The following is a 14,254-nucleotide window of genomic DNA, read 5'->3' as shown; positions in this document are numbered from 1 at the left end:
ATCAAATATATATTTATTTTCACAGTCTATACACAAACGTTATAATTAAATGATGTTGTTAAAATTATATAATATTAAAACATTATAATAATGTAAATAATGTAAAATCGTATTCACGATAAAAAGCGCCAAAATATAATATTTTATACTACATAATGTTTTAATATTATATAATTTTAACATCATTTAATTATAACGTTTGTGTATAGACTGTGAAAATAAATATATATTTTAACATTTAATTTAATTGTTTTAAATCATATAATATTGTACTCAATTTTTATTTTTAAGGATAATTCTGAAATGAATTGTGTTAATTTTCAACAGAGAAATTTAATTTATATCAAATTTGACGGGATACGCTATGCTAATATATGAATAAAGTTGCAGGTAACTGAGAGACTTGCTTAGTTTAGAGTGTATAAATGTGATGTGCAATTTCAAGGGAAATTATTTCACTAGTATTTCAGCTATTTGAGTGTTTACTACACGAAGATGGTTCAACGCGTAACTTGACTGTGTAACTACTCAGACAAGAGCTTTGTGTCTGTTCGACTCAGTTACATCTGTTAGCTATAAAGGGAGCGTGTAATGAATATGGTAAACTATACACTTTATCAGCGCAAACTGACTGTAGAGAAATAACTCGAGGTATTGTACAGTTTTTGTCTCTTGTTTGCGTTTATATTGGTGATGTAGATAATCTCAGTCCCCGATATACTACGTCGTACTAAAATAACTTACCCCTACATAAAACTGATAAAATTTGCTCATCTATTCTAACTGCTACGTATACTGAAATAGGATTGTTTATTTTAATATATTTTTGTTTTGTTTTAACGTTTTATATCTGATATATTGATATGGTCTGTGTTGATGTAATTTCTTAATGTTTGTCTAAATGAGTATTGTGGTTTTCTGGGTCCTAGCGCCGTGTAGTCTGGTAGAAGTTTACCGACGTTTCAGAAGTCCTTGATGCCTCCATCTTCAGGATATCATCGTCCTGATCTTGAAAGCAACAAGTATTTCTGTAATTTCGGTAAACTTTTACCAGACTACTCGACGTAACCTTCGCCGTGGGAAATTTAAATTTCAGAACGTGTCAAACATGGATTTTTGAGGACAAAGACCGGGCTGAATATCTCCAATAGTAATACTGCGGAATATCTGGTACTGGTGCCGTATAGGTTGGGTTAGGTACCAGAAAGAGAGAGTGAATTTCCAATCGAAAGTTTATTTCCTACTCGAGACCATTATTTCCTGTTATTCTTCGCTAGGACAGACACTCGGTAAATTTCGTTCTATTTTTAACTTCGGAAGTTAAAACAGAATATGATTAACGTTAACAGTTTAAATCTCATTGGAAACTCTATAGGGTGACATGAAAATAACGCTGTATTTATTTCTTCAGAAATGTCGATAACATTAATAGAGTATTTTATGTTGTGTAGTTACTTTTGGAACGCACGAAGATTAATCAAATTTACGTAACATGTTTGCGTAATTAAGCACTACGCCATAAAGACTTATGAGGAAAGGACGTATATCTCCGCGTATTTATAACCTCAACACTAAGTAGATGTAGGTTGTAAATTTCTTTATCCACGGGTAAGGAACCCCTTGTATCCGCTGGATACGAGGATGATTTGTGCGTTGTGGCAAAGAGTAAAGTCCCTGCCCTTGTATGGAATCGAACCAGGTATAATATAAATCCGTGGAGTAGTTTTGGATATGAATCACGTAAAATTGCTTCGCTCATGACTTTTATGTACGCGGCATGAAAATTAGAGTACCCGTTAATTTGTTCTTGTGTCCTGCAGTTGTGGCTGACTGTAGCCGAGAAACATCTCCAGTCGCGGGGTGTAGACTGGACTCACGCGGAGAAATTTTGTTTCAACGAGTGGACCAATCCAGACGACGAAGAACTGGGAGTTCAGATTGTCAAGGTGAGTTAATTTTGTCCGCTTTAAATTTTAAAAAGATATTTGTTCTGCTTCTTATCTGCGCCTTTAGCTCTGGTGTATCGGCAACCCGCCACACAACAGTGTCGGAGAAGTTGCCGCAACTTTAAGGCGCAACCGTCTCGTATTTTATCGTATATTTTTTTATAATTTCTTCATGAGTGCGATTTTGATGTTGACAAATATGTTTGTTAACACTGCAACTTTTTCCAAGGATGTATCAGCCGTCTTTGTATTGTGATTATAAACTTTATCCTGTCGACAAGACATTTAGTTAATTGAAGAAGTCTTTACCGGGTTTTAGCGAGTTTTAGTCCGATAGAAATTTACTGACATTTCAGAAATTATTGCTGACTTACCGCCCTGATGATAGAAGACAGAAGTACCTGCGAAACACCTGTAATATTCTACCAGACTATGACGCAACATTTAAAAATATCACACGCACTTAGCTACGCTATATTAATATTTAATTTTACAATGCTTATTATTAGAGTCAGTTATGTTACTATTTAATATTGATATTTTAGCGGATGTCAGTTACATTCGTTTTATAATTATTCTGAAAAAATGTGCTGAAGATCACGTTCATTTACACATGACATTTATAATCGATAACGGTTTTAGAACAGTGGTTTAATCTAACGAGTCCATTACTAGGATATTTAGGAGCTATACTGCTCTCCACCTAAGTACATACATGGCGCGTAGCGAGACAGCTTTGGTTTACTTTGCTTACTAATTTTTTTTCAATAATAATAGTTATTATTATGTTTTTGTCATATACATTACACGATTATTAACAGAAAAGCGACCAGTTGACTTTTAAAGATTTCTGTGCTGTCTACGTCTAGTGTTTTGTGAAGGCGTGTGGCAGTACTGTACTTTCTATTTAATTATCTGCAGTTCTTTGTTAGACTGCAGACATCTCTCGCTTATCCGTACTCGCTCATTCCCGCGACCATTCATCTGAATCCTTTAGCCTCTAGCTAGTTACATCTGCCCACTCGCGACCAGCTAGGCACGCAACGTCTCTGACGTCAGAGGCATGAGTTAAAAAAAAATGTCACGTTAAACTGGACGTTAATTTTTTTTTTCGTTTACCAGCCAAAAGACTCATTCATGCAAGATTTTTCCTGAAAATAAAAGGTAAATTATACATAAAATATCTAAAGTCGTTCTTCTAAAAATAAAAGTTGATTTTTTTTTAAATATCTGAACCCCGAGGGTAGATTTGTTCTGAATTAGTAATGAAAAATCTTGCGAAATTTACAAATACGTAATGATTTCTTGTTGTTTTTTTCAGTTGGTACGTATAGTTACCACTTGGTTTTAAGGAGTTAACGAAAGGAAGTTACAGTTTCTCAGTCACAGATGAAATCGTTGTGAATGCTTAGTTCCATGTGAGTGAATAATTATCTCACCAGAGATTCTATAAGCAGTTCTCTTTTTTATTTTAGCTGTTATTCCAGGTCGAGATTTTTCCTAGAAACTCTTGTTCATGTCTGCTCATATCCCTACTGAAAGCTAAGCAATTTCTTCACGTTTAATGACATCCCCATTTACGGTGTCAGCGTAAAAGGGTATTTTAAGTACTTAAAAGCATAAAACTTGTATAATGTAAAAACCTTTTCAGCGTTTCTACTCTGAGGGAGTAATTAACACAGTGGTCAGGCTAACCGCGTAGATCAAAAGTGTAAAAATTTTCGAAACGCGCTTTTGAGACTGCATAGTCTTTAGCCTTGAAGATTTTATGTATCAGATACAAGCGTGTTGTTGGAAAACTAATACCGCTACATATAAAGTGTATATTAATCAATAATTTATTCTGGAAGTAAAAGATTTGTGTGAATATAAATAATAAAGATGTTGTATTTTATATCTTACGTATTATTTAATCTTGGTTTCGTATAAAAGGAAACAGGTAAGGCTGGAGTTTGGTGTGACGCGTTTATGGGCTTCTCATTATTAATGCCCGAAACATAAATGGAACGAATACCGCTTTTTTAGAATGTTATTTTATCCATGAGTTGGTCTTGTTGTAATCTCCGCTAACTTTGTTCCTCCGGAAGTTGTCGTCAGGCGTTTGGACAAAGTGCCTGCCAACTGTGGAGCGAGCTGTTAGTTGTGCCTTGTAATTGTCCGCGTGTGTGTTAGAGATGCATCGTTTTGTAGGTAACTAACGTTCATGAGCGGGTTAAATCAATGAAGTCTCGTCTCTCGGGAGGGCGGCGCGAAAGAAATGAATGTGTTGTAATGTTGCTTTTTAGCTGATTGTTCTGTATCACCAGTTGTAAAGTAAGCTCTGATGCTTTTAGTTTTTAACAGGTTAATGTGACACTGTCTTTTGTGAGTACTTTTGTTAAATATTAACATTTATTTTTCATCCAGCAGATGTTTAATTTATAAAATTTACTTGGAAAAATATTATTTATTTCGTGGTTGTCTCCCGTGGTCAGCTGTTAGATGATCAACTGTTTAATAAATTTCATATTGTTATAAAACCTTTCCGAGCTGTTATAATCCAGAAGATGGCGGTGTTGGACATTGGTAGAAGTTCGCCGACGTTTCAGAGGTGTTTGTTCATACCTGAATGTTTAGTTATAACCTCGTAATTGTTAATGCCGTATCGTTATAGCTATTTGAATTACTGCTTTGTCGTATTTTTCACATAACTTCCACGTTGTTGAAGACTATAAAATCTAAAAATAGATTTGGTGTCGCTTATATTTTATGCATCTACGAAAATTCGCAGAAGATTGGATTTTGAAAATGTCTTTCTGTGTTATATATAATATCACCTTAGTTTCTAAACGAGATGGACGGAATATGTAACACGAATGGTATAAGAAATACGTATAAAATATTGGTATGGAAGTCTGAAGATAAAAGAGACCACTTAGAACAGTGGTATTCAACCTTTTTTGTTCGCGTACCCCCAGATATAATTTCTCTTCAACTTTGTACCCCCAAAGTTGTTGGTGTATAATTCAAGTTATACATAGTATATAATCTACATCTGAAATAAATTAAATAAATTACATTACTGATTATTCAGTGTTTATCATAAAATAATATATATATTTTTTAAATTTCACGTGCCCCCTAAGATGTCTTCGCGTACCCCCGGGGGTACGCGTACCCCAGGTTGAAACCACTGACTTAGAAGACCTAAGCGTAGATGGGGAATAATATTAAAATTGTATTTCCGGAAACACGAATTGGTAATGTGGATTGGATTCATCTGGCTTTTTGAACAAGGTAATAAACCTTTTTGTTCTGTAAAGGACAGAGATTTCTTGATTGTGTGAGCCATCTGTTGTTAGATTCTCAAGATGGGCTCTGCTTCGTGGAACTAATTAGTTCCAAAGCACTTTCGAGTTCTGTCTGGTACAAGTAGAGACGTTTTACTTAATGATAATTTGTTACGCTACACAGTTTGTGTATAATGGCACCTGCCCCTCTGATGTGGGGCACTTTCTTCGCTGTGAAAATAAATCTAATCTAGTCGCGCGCTAAAATTACACGTGTCTGTTGTAGCACGTAACAGCTAAGCAACCAAATTTACGATCCTTACAACGTCTTATACATTCAGAACTCGTAATAGGTGGGATATATTTTTTTTCTTTGTGGTATTGCGCCGTGACCTGAATCTAAAAATGTTGTATTTTTTTTGTAATTCGTAATTTTTTGTGCCTGTTTTGTGTGGGTGTGAAACGTGGGCTCTTTGAGGAGAAAACATAAATTAGAAGTGTATGAAAACTCAATAAAATACTGCAGTCAAAAAAGGTGTAAGTGTTCAATTACGTATTAAATAAAAAGTATCTCGATCTATTATATACGTCACCTAGTAAATTGTAGGAGATTTGAATGAACTGGATATATGGATAATATGAAGGAGAAAATATTTGTAGAAGTTTTGTTTGGAAATTTCTCGGAAAAAACACTTCTGGGAATAATGTTTTTTATCTTCTGAGATTTTGCGCCATGTAATCTCGTACAGGTTTAAGGAAGTTTCGGATGTACTTCCTACTGCCATCATCAGGATGATCGTAACAAATTTATACTCGATGCCTTGAGAACCTGAAATCATTAAATTATATAACTCTTGAGACGACTGAGAAATATAGGGGAAGATAATATTAAGATAAATAAGTTATGGGGTTGAGGGGTTGTATGGAAGTGTCCCAGGTTCGTATCAAGTCTTGAGAATTGGCGGTGTTGAACTTTCGTAATCTGTTGTCAGAGATAATTTTATTTTTAATATTTAAACTTTCCTCAAGTGAAAGACAGCAAAATAACTCGTGTCATAACAACGCCAGTAGTTATGACATCGTGTAACATTGGCTGGCATCCATCTCGGATTATGTGATAGGCGTTTCCTCTAAAATCGAGTGCATACTGCGTCATATCAGTTAATCCGTGCACGTATATGTCGTCTTTCGTAAGATTCTGTGACGGGGTGAAATTTTATATTTTTAGGCTACATCACTTTATACACTGGTTTAATACGGAATGTTCCAAAACTTCTGTAACTCGAATTTGAATCCCGTGTTTTGAAAACAGATTAACAATCAGTCTTTAACTATGTTAGCCACTTTGGAATAAAATTCTCAAAACTGCCCAAAAAGGAAACCTTCTCTTTTTAACACGGTCTTATCTTTTGGTTTCATAAAACCGGCGTAGTTTGTGACAGCCCGAATAAAATCATATTTTTTCAGTTGAGGTTATGTATCGTAAGATGAGTAATCTGACAGGAATTCGATATGGGTACATTCTGAGTACTGTATTTGGCAAGCTTGGCTTTCTGATATGTTAACATTTACGTGATTTCTGTGCCCGAAAACACTACAGCTCGATTATACCGATACACGCACGTGCAATCTCCCCTAAATAATTTATACAGGCACTATGCATGCACTCGTCACATAGGCGTCTGTCGTACTACAACCAAGAGTGCTTGTATTCGTTTTAAACAAGAGCCGATAGGATACGGATGTGGATGAAAGATTACCAACTTTTGAAATCAAAAATGTGAATATGTCTATGTTTATGTAAGTTCTGTTGGTGATCATTTCCTGTTGGTGGATTTTGAGCCTTGGGATAATATTTACGAATGTGTATGTTATTTTTAACAGTTGTAATGATAATGTTAAGGGATTTTGAACCTTATGGGATAATATTTATGTATACATGTGTTTATCTCATGTGTCTCAGCAAGAGAATGCTGCTATAGACGAATGTTTTTGGAAAGAATATAGCAGAGGAATTCATGAAGAGTTTGTATAAAATCCCCAAACTTCATTACCGTGTTTACAAGAGTCCGCCATTAGACCCTGACCTGATTCAATTGAATCTAGTGTTCATGCAGTCACTGTATTTATTTAAATTCAATTTAAGGATTATCTGTAGGTAACTTTTGTTCGTAGCTTTTAATGAAGAATGGCTTACCTTAATGCACTGACCTAGGAAGCTTCTAAAGGTAGAAGTTTATCAACTTTTCAGAGGTCCTTGCTGCCTCCACCATCAGGGCTTGGTAAACTTCTCCCAGAATACACGGCGCTACAACCCAGAAGAATCCATCTTCGGACTCACCGCCTTGAAAACCTAGGAAACATCTGGTGTCGCTCAGATGAACTAAGCTCGTATCACGTGATTTCAGTTGAGGTAACAAAGGATTTTGGTGTCTCACAGGACCTGCACCGAACTGGCTGTTCTTTGTTTTGTGGGGCTGCCGCTGAAGAAAACCAGGCGCTGCTCAAACGAGTTCTTCTGGCTTACGCGCGTTGGAACAAGGCTGTGGGATACTGCCAGGGTTTCAATATGCTGGCCGCTCTCATCCTGCAAGTAATGGACCGCTCCGAGACTGACTCGGTCAAGGTAAGTGAGCCAGCGAAGTCTTGTACTACCTTGCCCATGATTCTTATACCCGTCGCAAGATGTCTCCGAGCTTTATTGACAATTGACTGATGTGGGCCAGCCAGCCGAGGTACGGGAAGGAGGAGAAGTTCTTCACCCCTGCTTCTGTGACGTAGTTCAGGCTCGCAGATGGTTTGCGCGCAGTATACTAATCCAGTAGTTTGTCTTTCGGGATATGATAATGTAAGTTATTACTTGTGTGTTTCTAGATACGTCTGCTGTGTTTTACCCTCATAAACTAAGATGTTATTGTGTTCGAAATTTTTTTTTTTTTACATTTTTAGTTATTTAAATCTGCGCGTTATGATAGTCATATTTTTAATGTTTAATTCCAGAGATAATATTTCTGGGAAGTTAAATAGTACTCTCAGCGAGTCAATAAATTACCCTCCTTTTACGGGACATGAAATTTATAACCGTGTTTATAAGAGACCGCCACCCCAATCCCTGTGTCCTTACGATCCATTTTAATATTATCCTGTCATCAACTCACAGGTATTCCGATTGGTATTCTCCCTTCAGGCTTTCGAACTTATGTTATGCTCATGCGTGCTACATGTCCCTCTCAGCCTCCTTGATTTGATCACCTTAATTTTTGTCGAAGTTTTTTACTAATTTTGTTGTTTTTACTGTAAATAGCACCTGATGGTTCAGGGCTTAATGTCTTTTATTAGGAATAAAATATTTAAACGCCTGTTTAAAATGAATAAAATACGTAAAATGACTATAAGGGAAAACTTTGATATTTGAGGTTCTCGTGGAGATAAAGATGTCGGTGGTGGTCTTTGATGTAATGTCATGTGTTATTGTAGGTGGTTAGCAGTGTTTCGTAAGAAGTTTAAAAAATTTACCGAAGGTCAGAACCCAGAAGACCACCGTCTACAATTTAATCGCCCTTAAAACCTCAGAATATCCTTGTTATTTTTCTTATATAAGGATATCTACTAAGGATATTAAATATCTTCAAAGATGATTAACAGACGATTTTAAATTGTTCTGTAATACTTGGCGTCTGTGTAAAACGACACAAAGGTATTAATATTTTTAGCGTTCCATTATTCTTGGTTATAATTGTATTCTTAAGACCTCTTTTGTAATTTCAGCTCTTTGATTCCTCCTAATTACTCCACACTCCGTCTCTCGTTTTATATTTCATGGTCTCTTATGTTTATGTAACCGAGTTGGAAATTGTATTTTTCATATTTATATAATGCCCTTATACAATATTAGATAAAGCTCTTATTCAGCTCTGTGTACTCATTTCATTACCTTGTGTAGAGCTCTTATCCTTTTTGCAAGCTTAATTTCCTTAACCGAGACTTCAACCCTCAAGAGAGTCGATATTCAGTCTAGTTCGACTGAATATCACAGAATGTTTGTTGAATAAAATGTAATATATTATTCACAGTCTCTGTGATCAGTTACTAATTCGCTTATTTTTTTAAAATTTGTCACGAATGTTTTGATCCAACCAGAAAGTTGTTTTAACCCTTTGTATTACAGTGGTAACTATATGTACCACCTGTTTTATCAGTTCAGGAACTCTACATTTTGTCCACAGAGTGTACTAACACGAGTTTCTTACCATTATTAGAATTAACAGAGTTTAGTTATGTTTTTTGAGGTAAAAACTTAATCTTTTATATATTATTTAAATTAGCGTCACAAATTCGCAATATAACTTGCATTTGTAATAAAACAAAAATTATCTACATAGGGTTCACCTTTTATTTCGTAAGTCAATATGTAAGATTCTCAATAAAATTGGTGTTGATGTTTATTAGAATTCACCTTGAGGCGTTAATGGTCCAGTTTTATACATATTCTGTTATCGTGAATCACTTAGAACATAAATTATTAATTTCACGTGAAGTTCTAATTTATCAGGCGACATGCTGACGTAGACATCAAATTGAATAATGCAAATTTTTCAAAACGACATAAAACAGCATCAACTTTACTGTATACGACAGGATAAAAGAGTCAGGCCTAATATCGTTACCTGCTTAAAATTCCTGACGTCTCTTCTACAGAATTATATTAATGCTACGTTGAAAATGTTGAAGAATTAGCATATTATGATCACGGATAGAAGATACTAACAGGTTTTAATACGAAAATTCACGTGTATTTGATTTATTAACCCTTAAAACCGAACCTATATAATCTATATAACAGTGTAGTTCGTACCGCAAAGAAAACGCAACATTTCACCGTTACAAAGTTTAACTGGTTAATCCAGTTTAAGAAAATAGTCGCTGTTTACAACGAGAGTCATATGAAATACATATATACAAAAATGCAGTTAATGTCTATGGCCTGAACCGCGTATTTTTTTTAAAAAAAAAAAAACAAGCCAAGAACGTTAACAGGTGTACCAACGTTTTAGGCCATTTACTTCGGCAGTGTGAGAAAGGTATTAGATACAACTGATCTGCTTAAGATCGGTCTTAATTGCGTTTTTCCATTTCTTTCTTTGTTTTCGAAGTGATTTCCCCATAATTTTGTATGCATTTTTATCTATTTTCGACTTACATTTTTGGTAATTCTGGATAAATTTAAACTGACCAGCAACTTTATCTATCTTTATCCAGAAATATTCCAGGGGACTTTGTTTTCAGATGCTTATAATTGATATTCTTCCTGATATCTCATATCACACCCACGCAAAACAAATTTCTGAGCTGCGTAAACAGAAAAGACATTTAAGCTTTGGCAAAGGATTTTACGGCCTTAAATTAATTTCACACGGCAAGTTCCACTACCCGTGCACGGAAGTTGTTAGCAGTGGATGTGACGCCGTTCATTAGTGGCAGTTAGATGAATGTTGTAAATCTCAGGTCGGTAACGAATGAAGTCTGTAGTGGCAGACTGGGGCTTTGACGTCAGAGGCAATGACACAGCATCAAGTCTACTTTGCGTTAACAAGGTGCTGAAGAAAATATCTGCACCTAGGAGGGATAAAATTACAGGACGCTGGAAAATTTTCCATAATGACAAGCGTCATAGCTCGTACACTTCACCGGATATTATTGGATGATTAAATCAAGGAGGATTAGATGGACGGGGCATGTAGGACGCATGGAATAAATGCATATAAAATAAAGCAAATATGAAGATGAGTTACCCGTTAGCTACCTCCATATCACAGCTCAGAAGCCAGTAACGTTACAACCTAGCATTATCTCCATCCCCTCTTGAAGCTGCCGTGATATATGAGAGCTGTTTGCCAACATTCAGTGAAATATTTCTCTCCTTCCTGAGATTCTCGGTATATCTGAAGTATGTGTAGCTGTTTTCCCCCATTTCCTGATGATTTCACACCACAAAAATGCCTCCAATGTATAAAAGCCATTTTTTCTCCTTTACTCTAAAGCCATTACTTTTAAAACTGGATGAGAGGGGAAATATAAAATGTACCTTCAACGTAACATAGATAAATGTCCTCCAAAATGCACGCGTTGTGTAACAGTTTTGATGATTTGTCGATAATATGACCTTTGCAATTCACGCCATGGCTGTCTGAATCAGTGATTTTGCATGCGAAAAGTGTCTGGTTGAGTGATGACATCACAGATGATTCCCGATATCTTTGCGCTGCTTGCTGGGGATTTTTCACCGAGTCCCTTCGAGCACAGAAATTTACGTGTAAAATATTGGTAATATGTGAGACCTCGCTCTTGCGGACAACACACATACTACATGTCGTGGTGGTGGAACAGTCTGCTGCAATATATTGAAGTTACTTGATTCGTAAGTGCCCGCGTTTCGGGAGCAGAGTGTCAAAGTTTGTTTGCAAGGTTTGAGACGATACTTCGTTAAGTGGTCTAAACTGAACCACTTACCCGCAACATAAACCTTGTTCTTGTGATATTCCAACAGTGTCATTAAAGCTGAAGTGTTTTGTCATGGTCTTATACTGGTATAGGACGATTAACGCTGCTGTAGCGGCCCGGAAAACCACCTCGTATAAATGTAAATGTAAGTTGGTTTCTCCAGAGACTTACTGTTAATAATGTGTGTTGCGCTCCTAAGTGGATGATAAACTTGCTGATTTACCACATTTATTTATCGGTCATAAAATGATCGTTTGGACAATCGATATTTTCTAGTGATCGAATTTTTTAAGACTTCACTTGGTGTCATCAATGTCTCATGACTTAGATCATCTGTCACGTTGGTGTTGCAGAGTGTAGAAAGTTAAAAATTATGAGCATGGTATTGTTACTTTTTTTACAAGGCCCAAACCAAATTTATGAAAAGCCTCTCAACACCTTTCGAGTTATTAAATGCATACAGTTACTGCAGTAACAATATTAGGTTATGTATGGTCAAAATATGCCCAGAATATCATGGCTAATGGCGTGATTATAATCCAACCTCATGGTGGTATTACCAGTGTAAGAAGACGTGTTTGGAGTAGTCACCTTTGCCATAATGTTGGTGCCAAATTTAATTAATTTCTAATTTTTTTCATTCTGTAGTTATTTAAATGAAAGAATGTTTTATAATTTTCTTCCAGGTGATGATCTACCTGATAGAGGGAGTTTTACCAGAAAGTTACTTTGCAAATAATCTACGTGGATTGTCTGTTGACATGGCTGTGTTCAGGGACCTCTTGAGACTAAGACTGCCAACATTGTCCCGACATCTGGAGCAACTCCAGCATGACACCAGGGACAGTGCTACTGGTAAACTATTGAAGTTATGAATATATATAATAGAGTATTTGTTAGTTAGTGCTGACTTGGGAAACATGTCGCAGAAAGGGGTAGCGACACAATTGCACTTTTGCCCTGAGGAAGTGAGAACCACAAAGTTCCTCTTTTGGGATAGCCATCGCAGTTCGGATTCTAGCTGGATTTAAAACAAGGACATCTTGTATATAAATCATGAGTTTTAACGACTTCACAGTGATGAGATTTGAGGTTGTCATTGTGAATAGTTTGAAAATGGCAATGCAGTGTTGCATCATCCTTAGATTGTTCTTGTTTGAGGCTGTAAGCTCCTTAGAAATGTTGGTCAATATCGGCCATCTCGGAAGACAGCGATTTTTATTTTGCCGCGATGTTTCCTAAATGATAATTGAAATGTTTAATAGTGGTAGCACTTGTAGTGTTACTGGTGATAATTAAGCGTCGTTTCAGGGACAAGTTACGAGCCACCGCTGACCAACGTTTTCACAATGCAGTGGTTCCTTACGCTGTTTTCAAATTGCTTGCCACAACCGACGGTGCTGCGTGTATGGGATCTCATTTTTCTTGAGGGCAATGAGGTTCTGCTGAGGACAGCACTGGCAATTTGGGACGGGCTAGCAGAGTAAGTCACTTCTCTGTCCTGCTCATCTTTAATTAGGGCTTCGCGATTTAAAAATGTTTTTATACATTTTCCTCCTCCCGATGCCCCATTCGTCTTATTCCCTTTGTTTGATCATCCTACTAATATTTGTTGAAGAGTAAAAAATTATGGAATTTCCCCTAATGCAACTGATAAGATATATTAATTATTGTACAGTAGGCTTCCAATTATCAGGGATGGTTGAGAAATATATTTTCCTGGATAATCAAAACCTCAGACAATTCACAAAAATTGAAGACGTGCAAATGTAACAAATACACAAGTTCATTTACAGATAATACGCTACTTAAATTTTCAAAAATGTAACAGAATGGATTTAATATAAAATTTAATACCATACATACAGTTACTGTAATGAAAAATTATTGTAACTTTGTTAAAGAACTAACATATACAGGATTAAGATTGAAAGTAATAATGTTTCCTTTGTTATAAACTTTAGGTTTTAGCAACATTTATTTTTTGTTACTAAATTAAATAATGTGTTGTTTTTGTATTCGTTACTTTCTTTTTAAATGTTAAAAATTTACTACAGATTTTATAAATTAATTTTCATTTTAATTTAAACCATATAGACCCCGATTAATTCGCAGTCCAGTTAATCTTCCCTCAGATAATCAGGAGTTTACTGTATTCTCTTAATGAATAATGCGAGATGATGAAAGACAGTATGTGGTATTTGTCTAAAGGGTCTGAGAACAATTTCAGGCAGAATATCTGCACTCTAGACCAAGATTTTAACCTAACCTAACCTGCATAAACTTGTAGCATGAGGACATTGTATATCTTTAATGCCACTAAAACATTATTTCCCAGGGAAATTGAATTTGGTTTCATTTTGCAGTCGCATCATGGCTGTAGACAGCGCTGATGAGTTTTATAGCATCATGGGCGTTCTGACTCGAGAGATGCTTGAGTTTGGACTCATGGATACAAATAAATTAATCAAGGTATAAAAAAAACTTCACTGAGATATTTAAAATGTTGAAAATCTATAATTTCACTACTTGGACAAG

General features: G+C 35.8%; 1 protein-coding gene across 6 annotated transcripts in view; it reads left to right on the top strand.

Moving 5' to 3' along the window:
• LOC110827030 (uncharacterized) overlaps positions 1-14,254 on the top strand; it is a 66,801-nt gene that overhangs the window by 44,345 nt on the left and 8,202 nt on the right. For all 6 annotated transcript variants that reach the window (XM_022058268.2, XM_022058265.2, XM_022058266.2 and 3 more), the window contains 5 exons: positions 1,821-1,946; positions 7,656-7,841; positions 12,403-12,571; positions 13,028-13,199; positions 14,083-14,188. In XM_022058268.2, the coding sequence (XP_021913960.2) occupies positions 1,821-1,946; positions 7,656-7,841; positions 12,403-12,571; positions 13,028-13,199; positions 14,083-14,188 (759 nt within the window). The remainder of the gene's footprint in view (positions 1-1,820; positions 1,947-7,655; positions 7,842-12,402; positions 12,572-13,027; positions 13,200-14,082; positions 14,189-14,254) is intronic.

This window comes from Zootermopsis nevadensis, unplaced genomic scaffold (genome assembly GCF_977971745.1).
Source record: "Zootermopsis nevadensis isolate Lab colony 2312 unplaced genomic scaffold, Znev_1.0 Znev_ptg000031l, whole genome shotgun sequence".
NCBI lineage: Eukaryota > Metazoa > Arthropoda > Insecta > Blattodea > Termopsidae > Zootermopsis > Zootermopsis nevadensis.
This window is presented reverse-complemented; position numbering and strand designations above follow the sequence as displayed.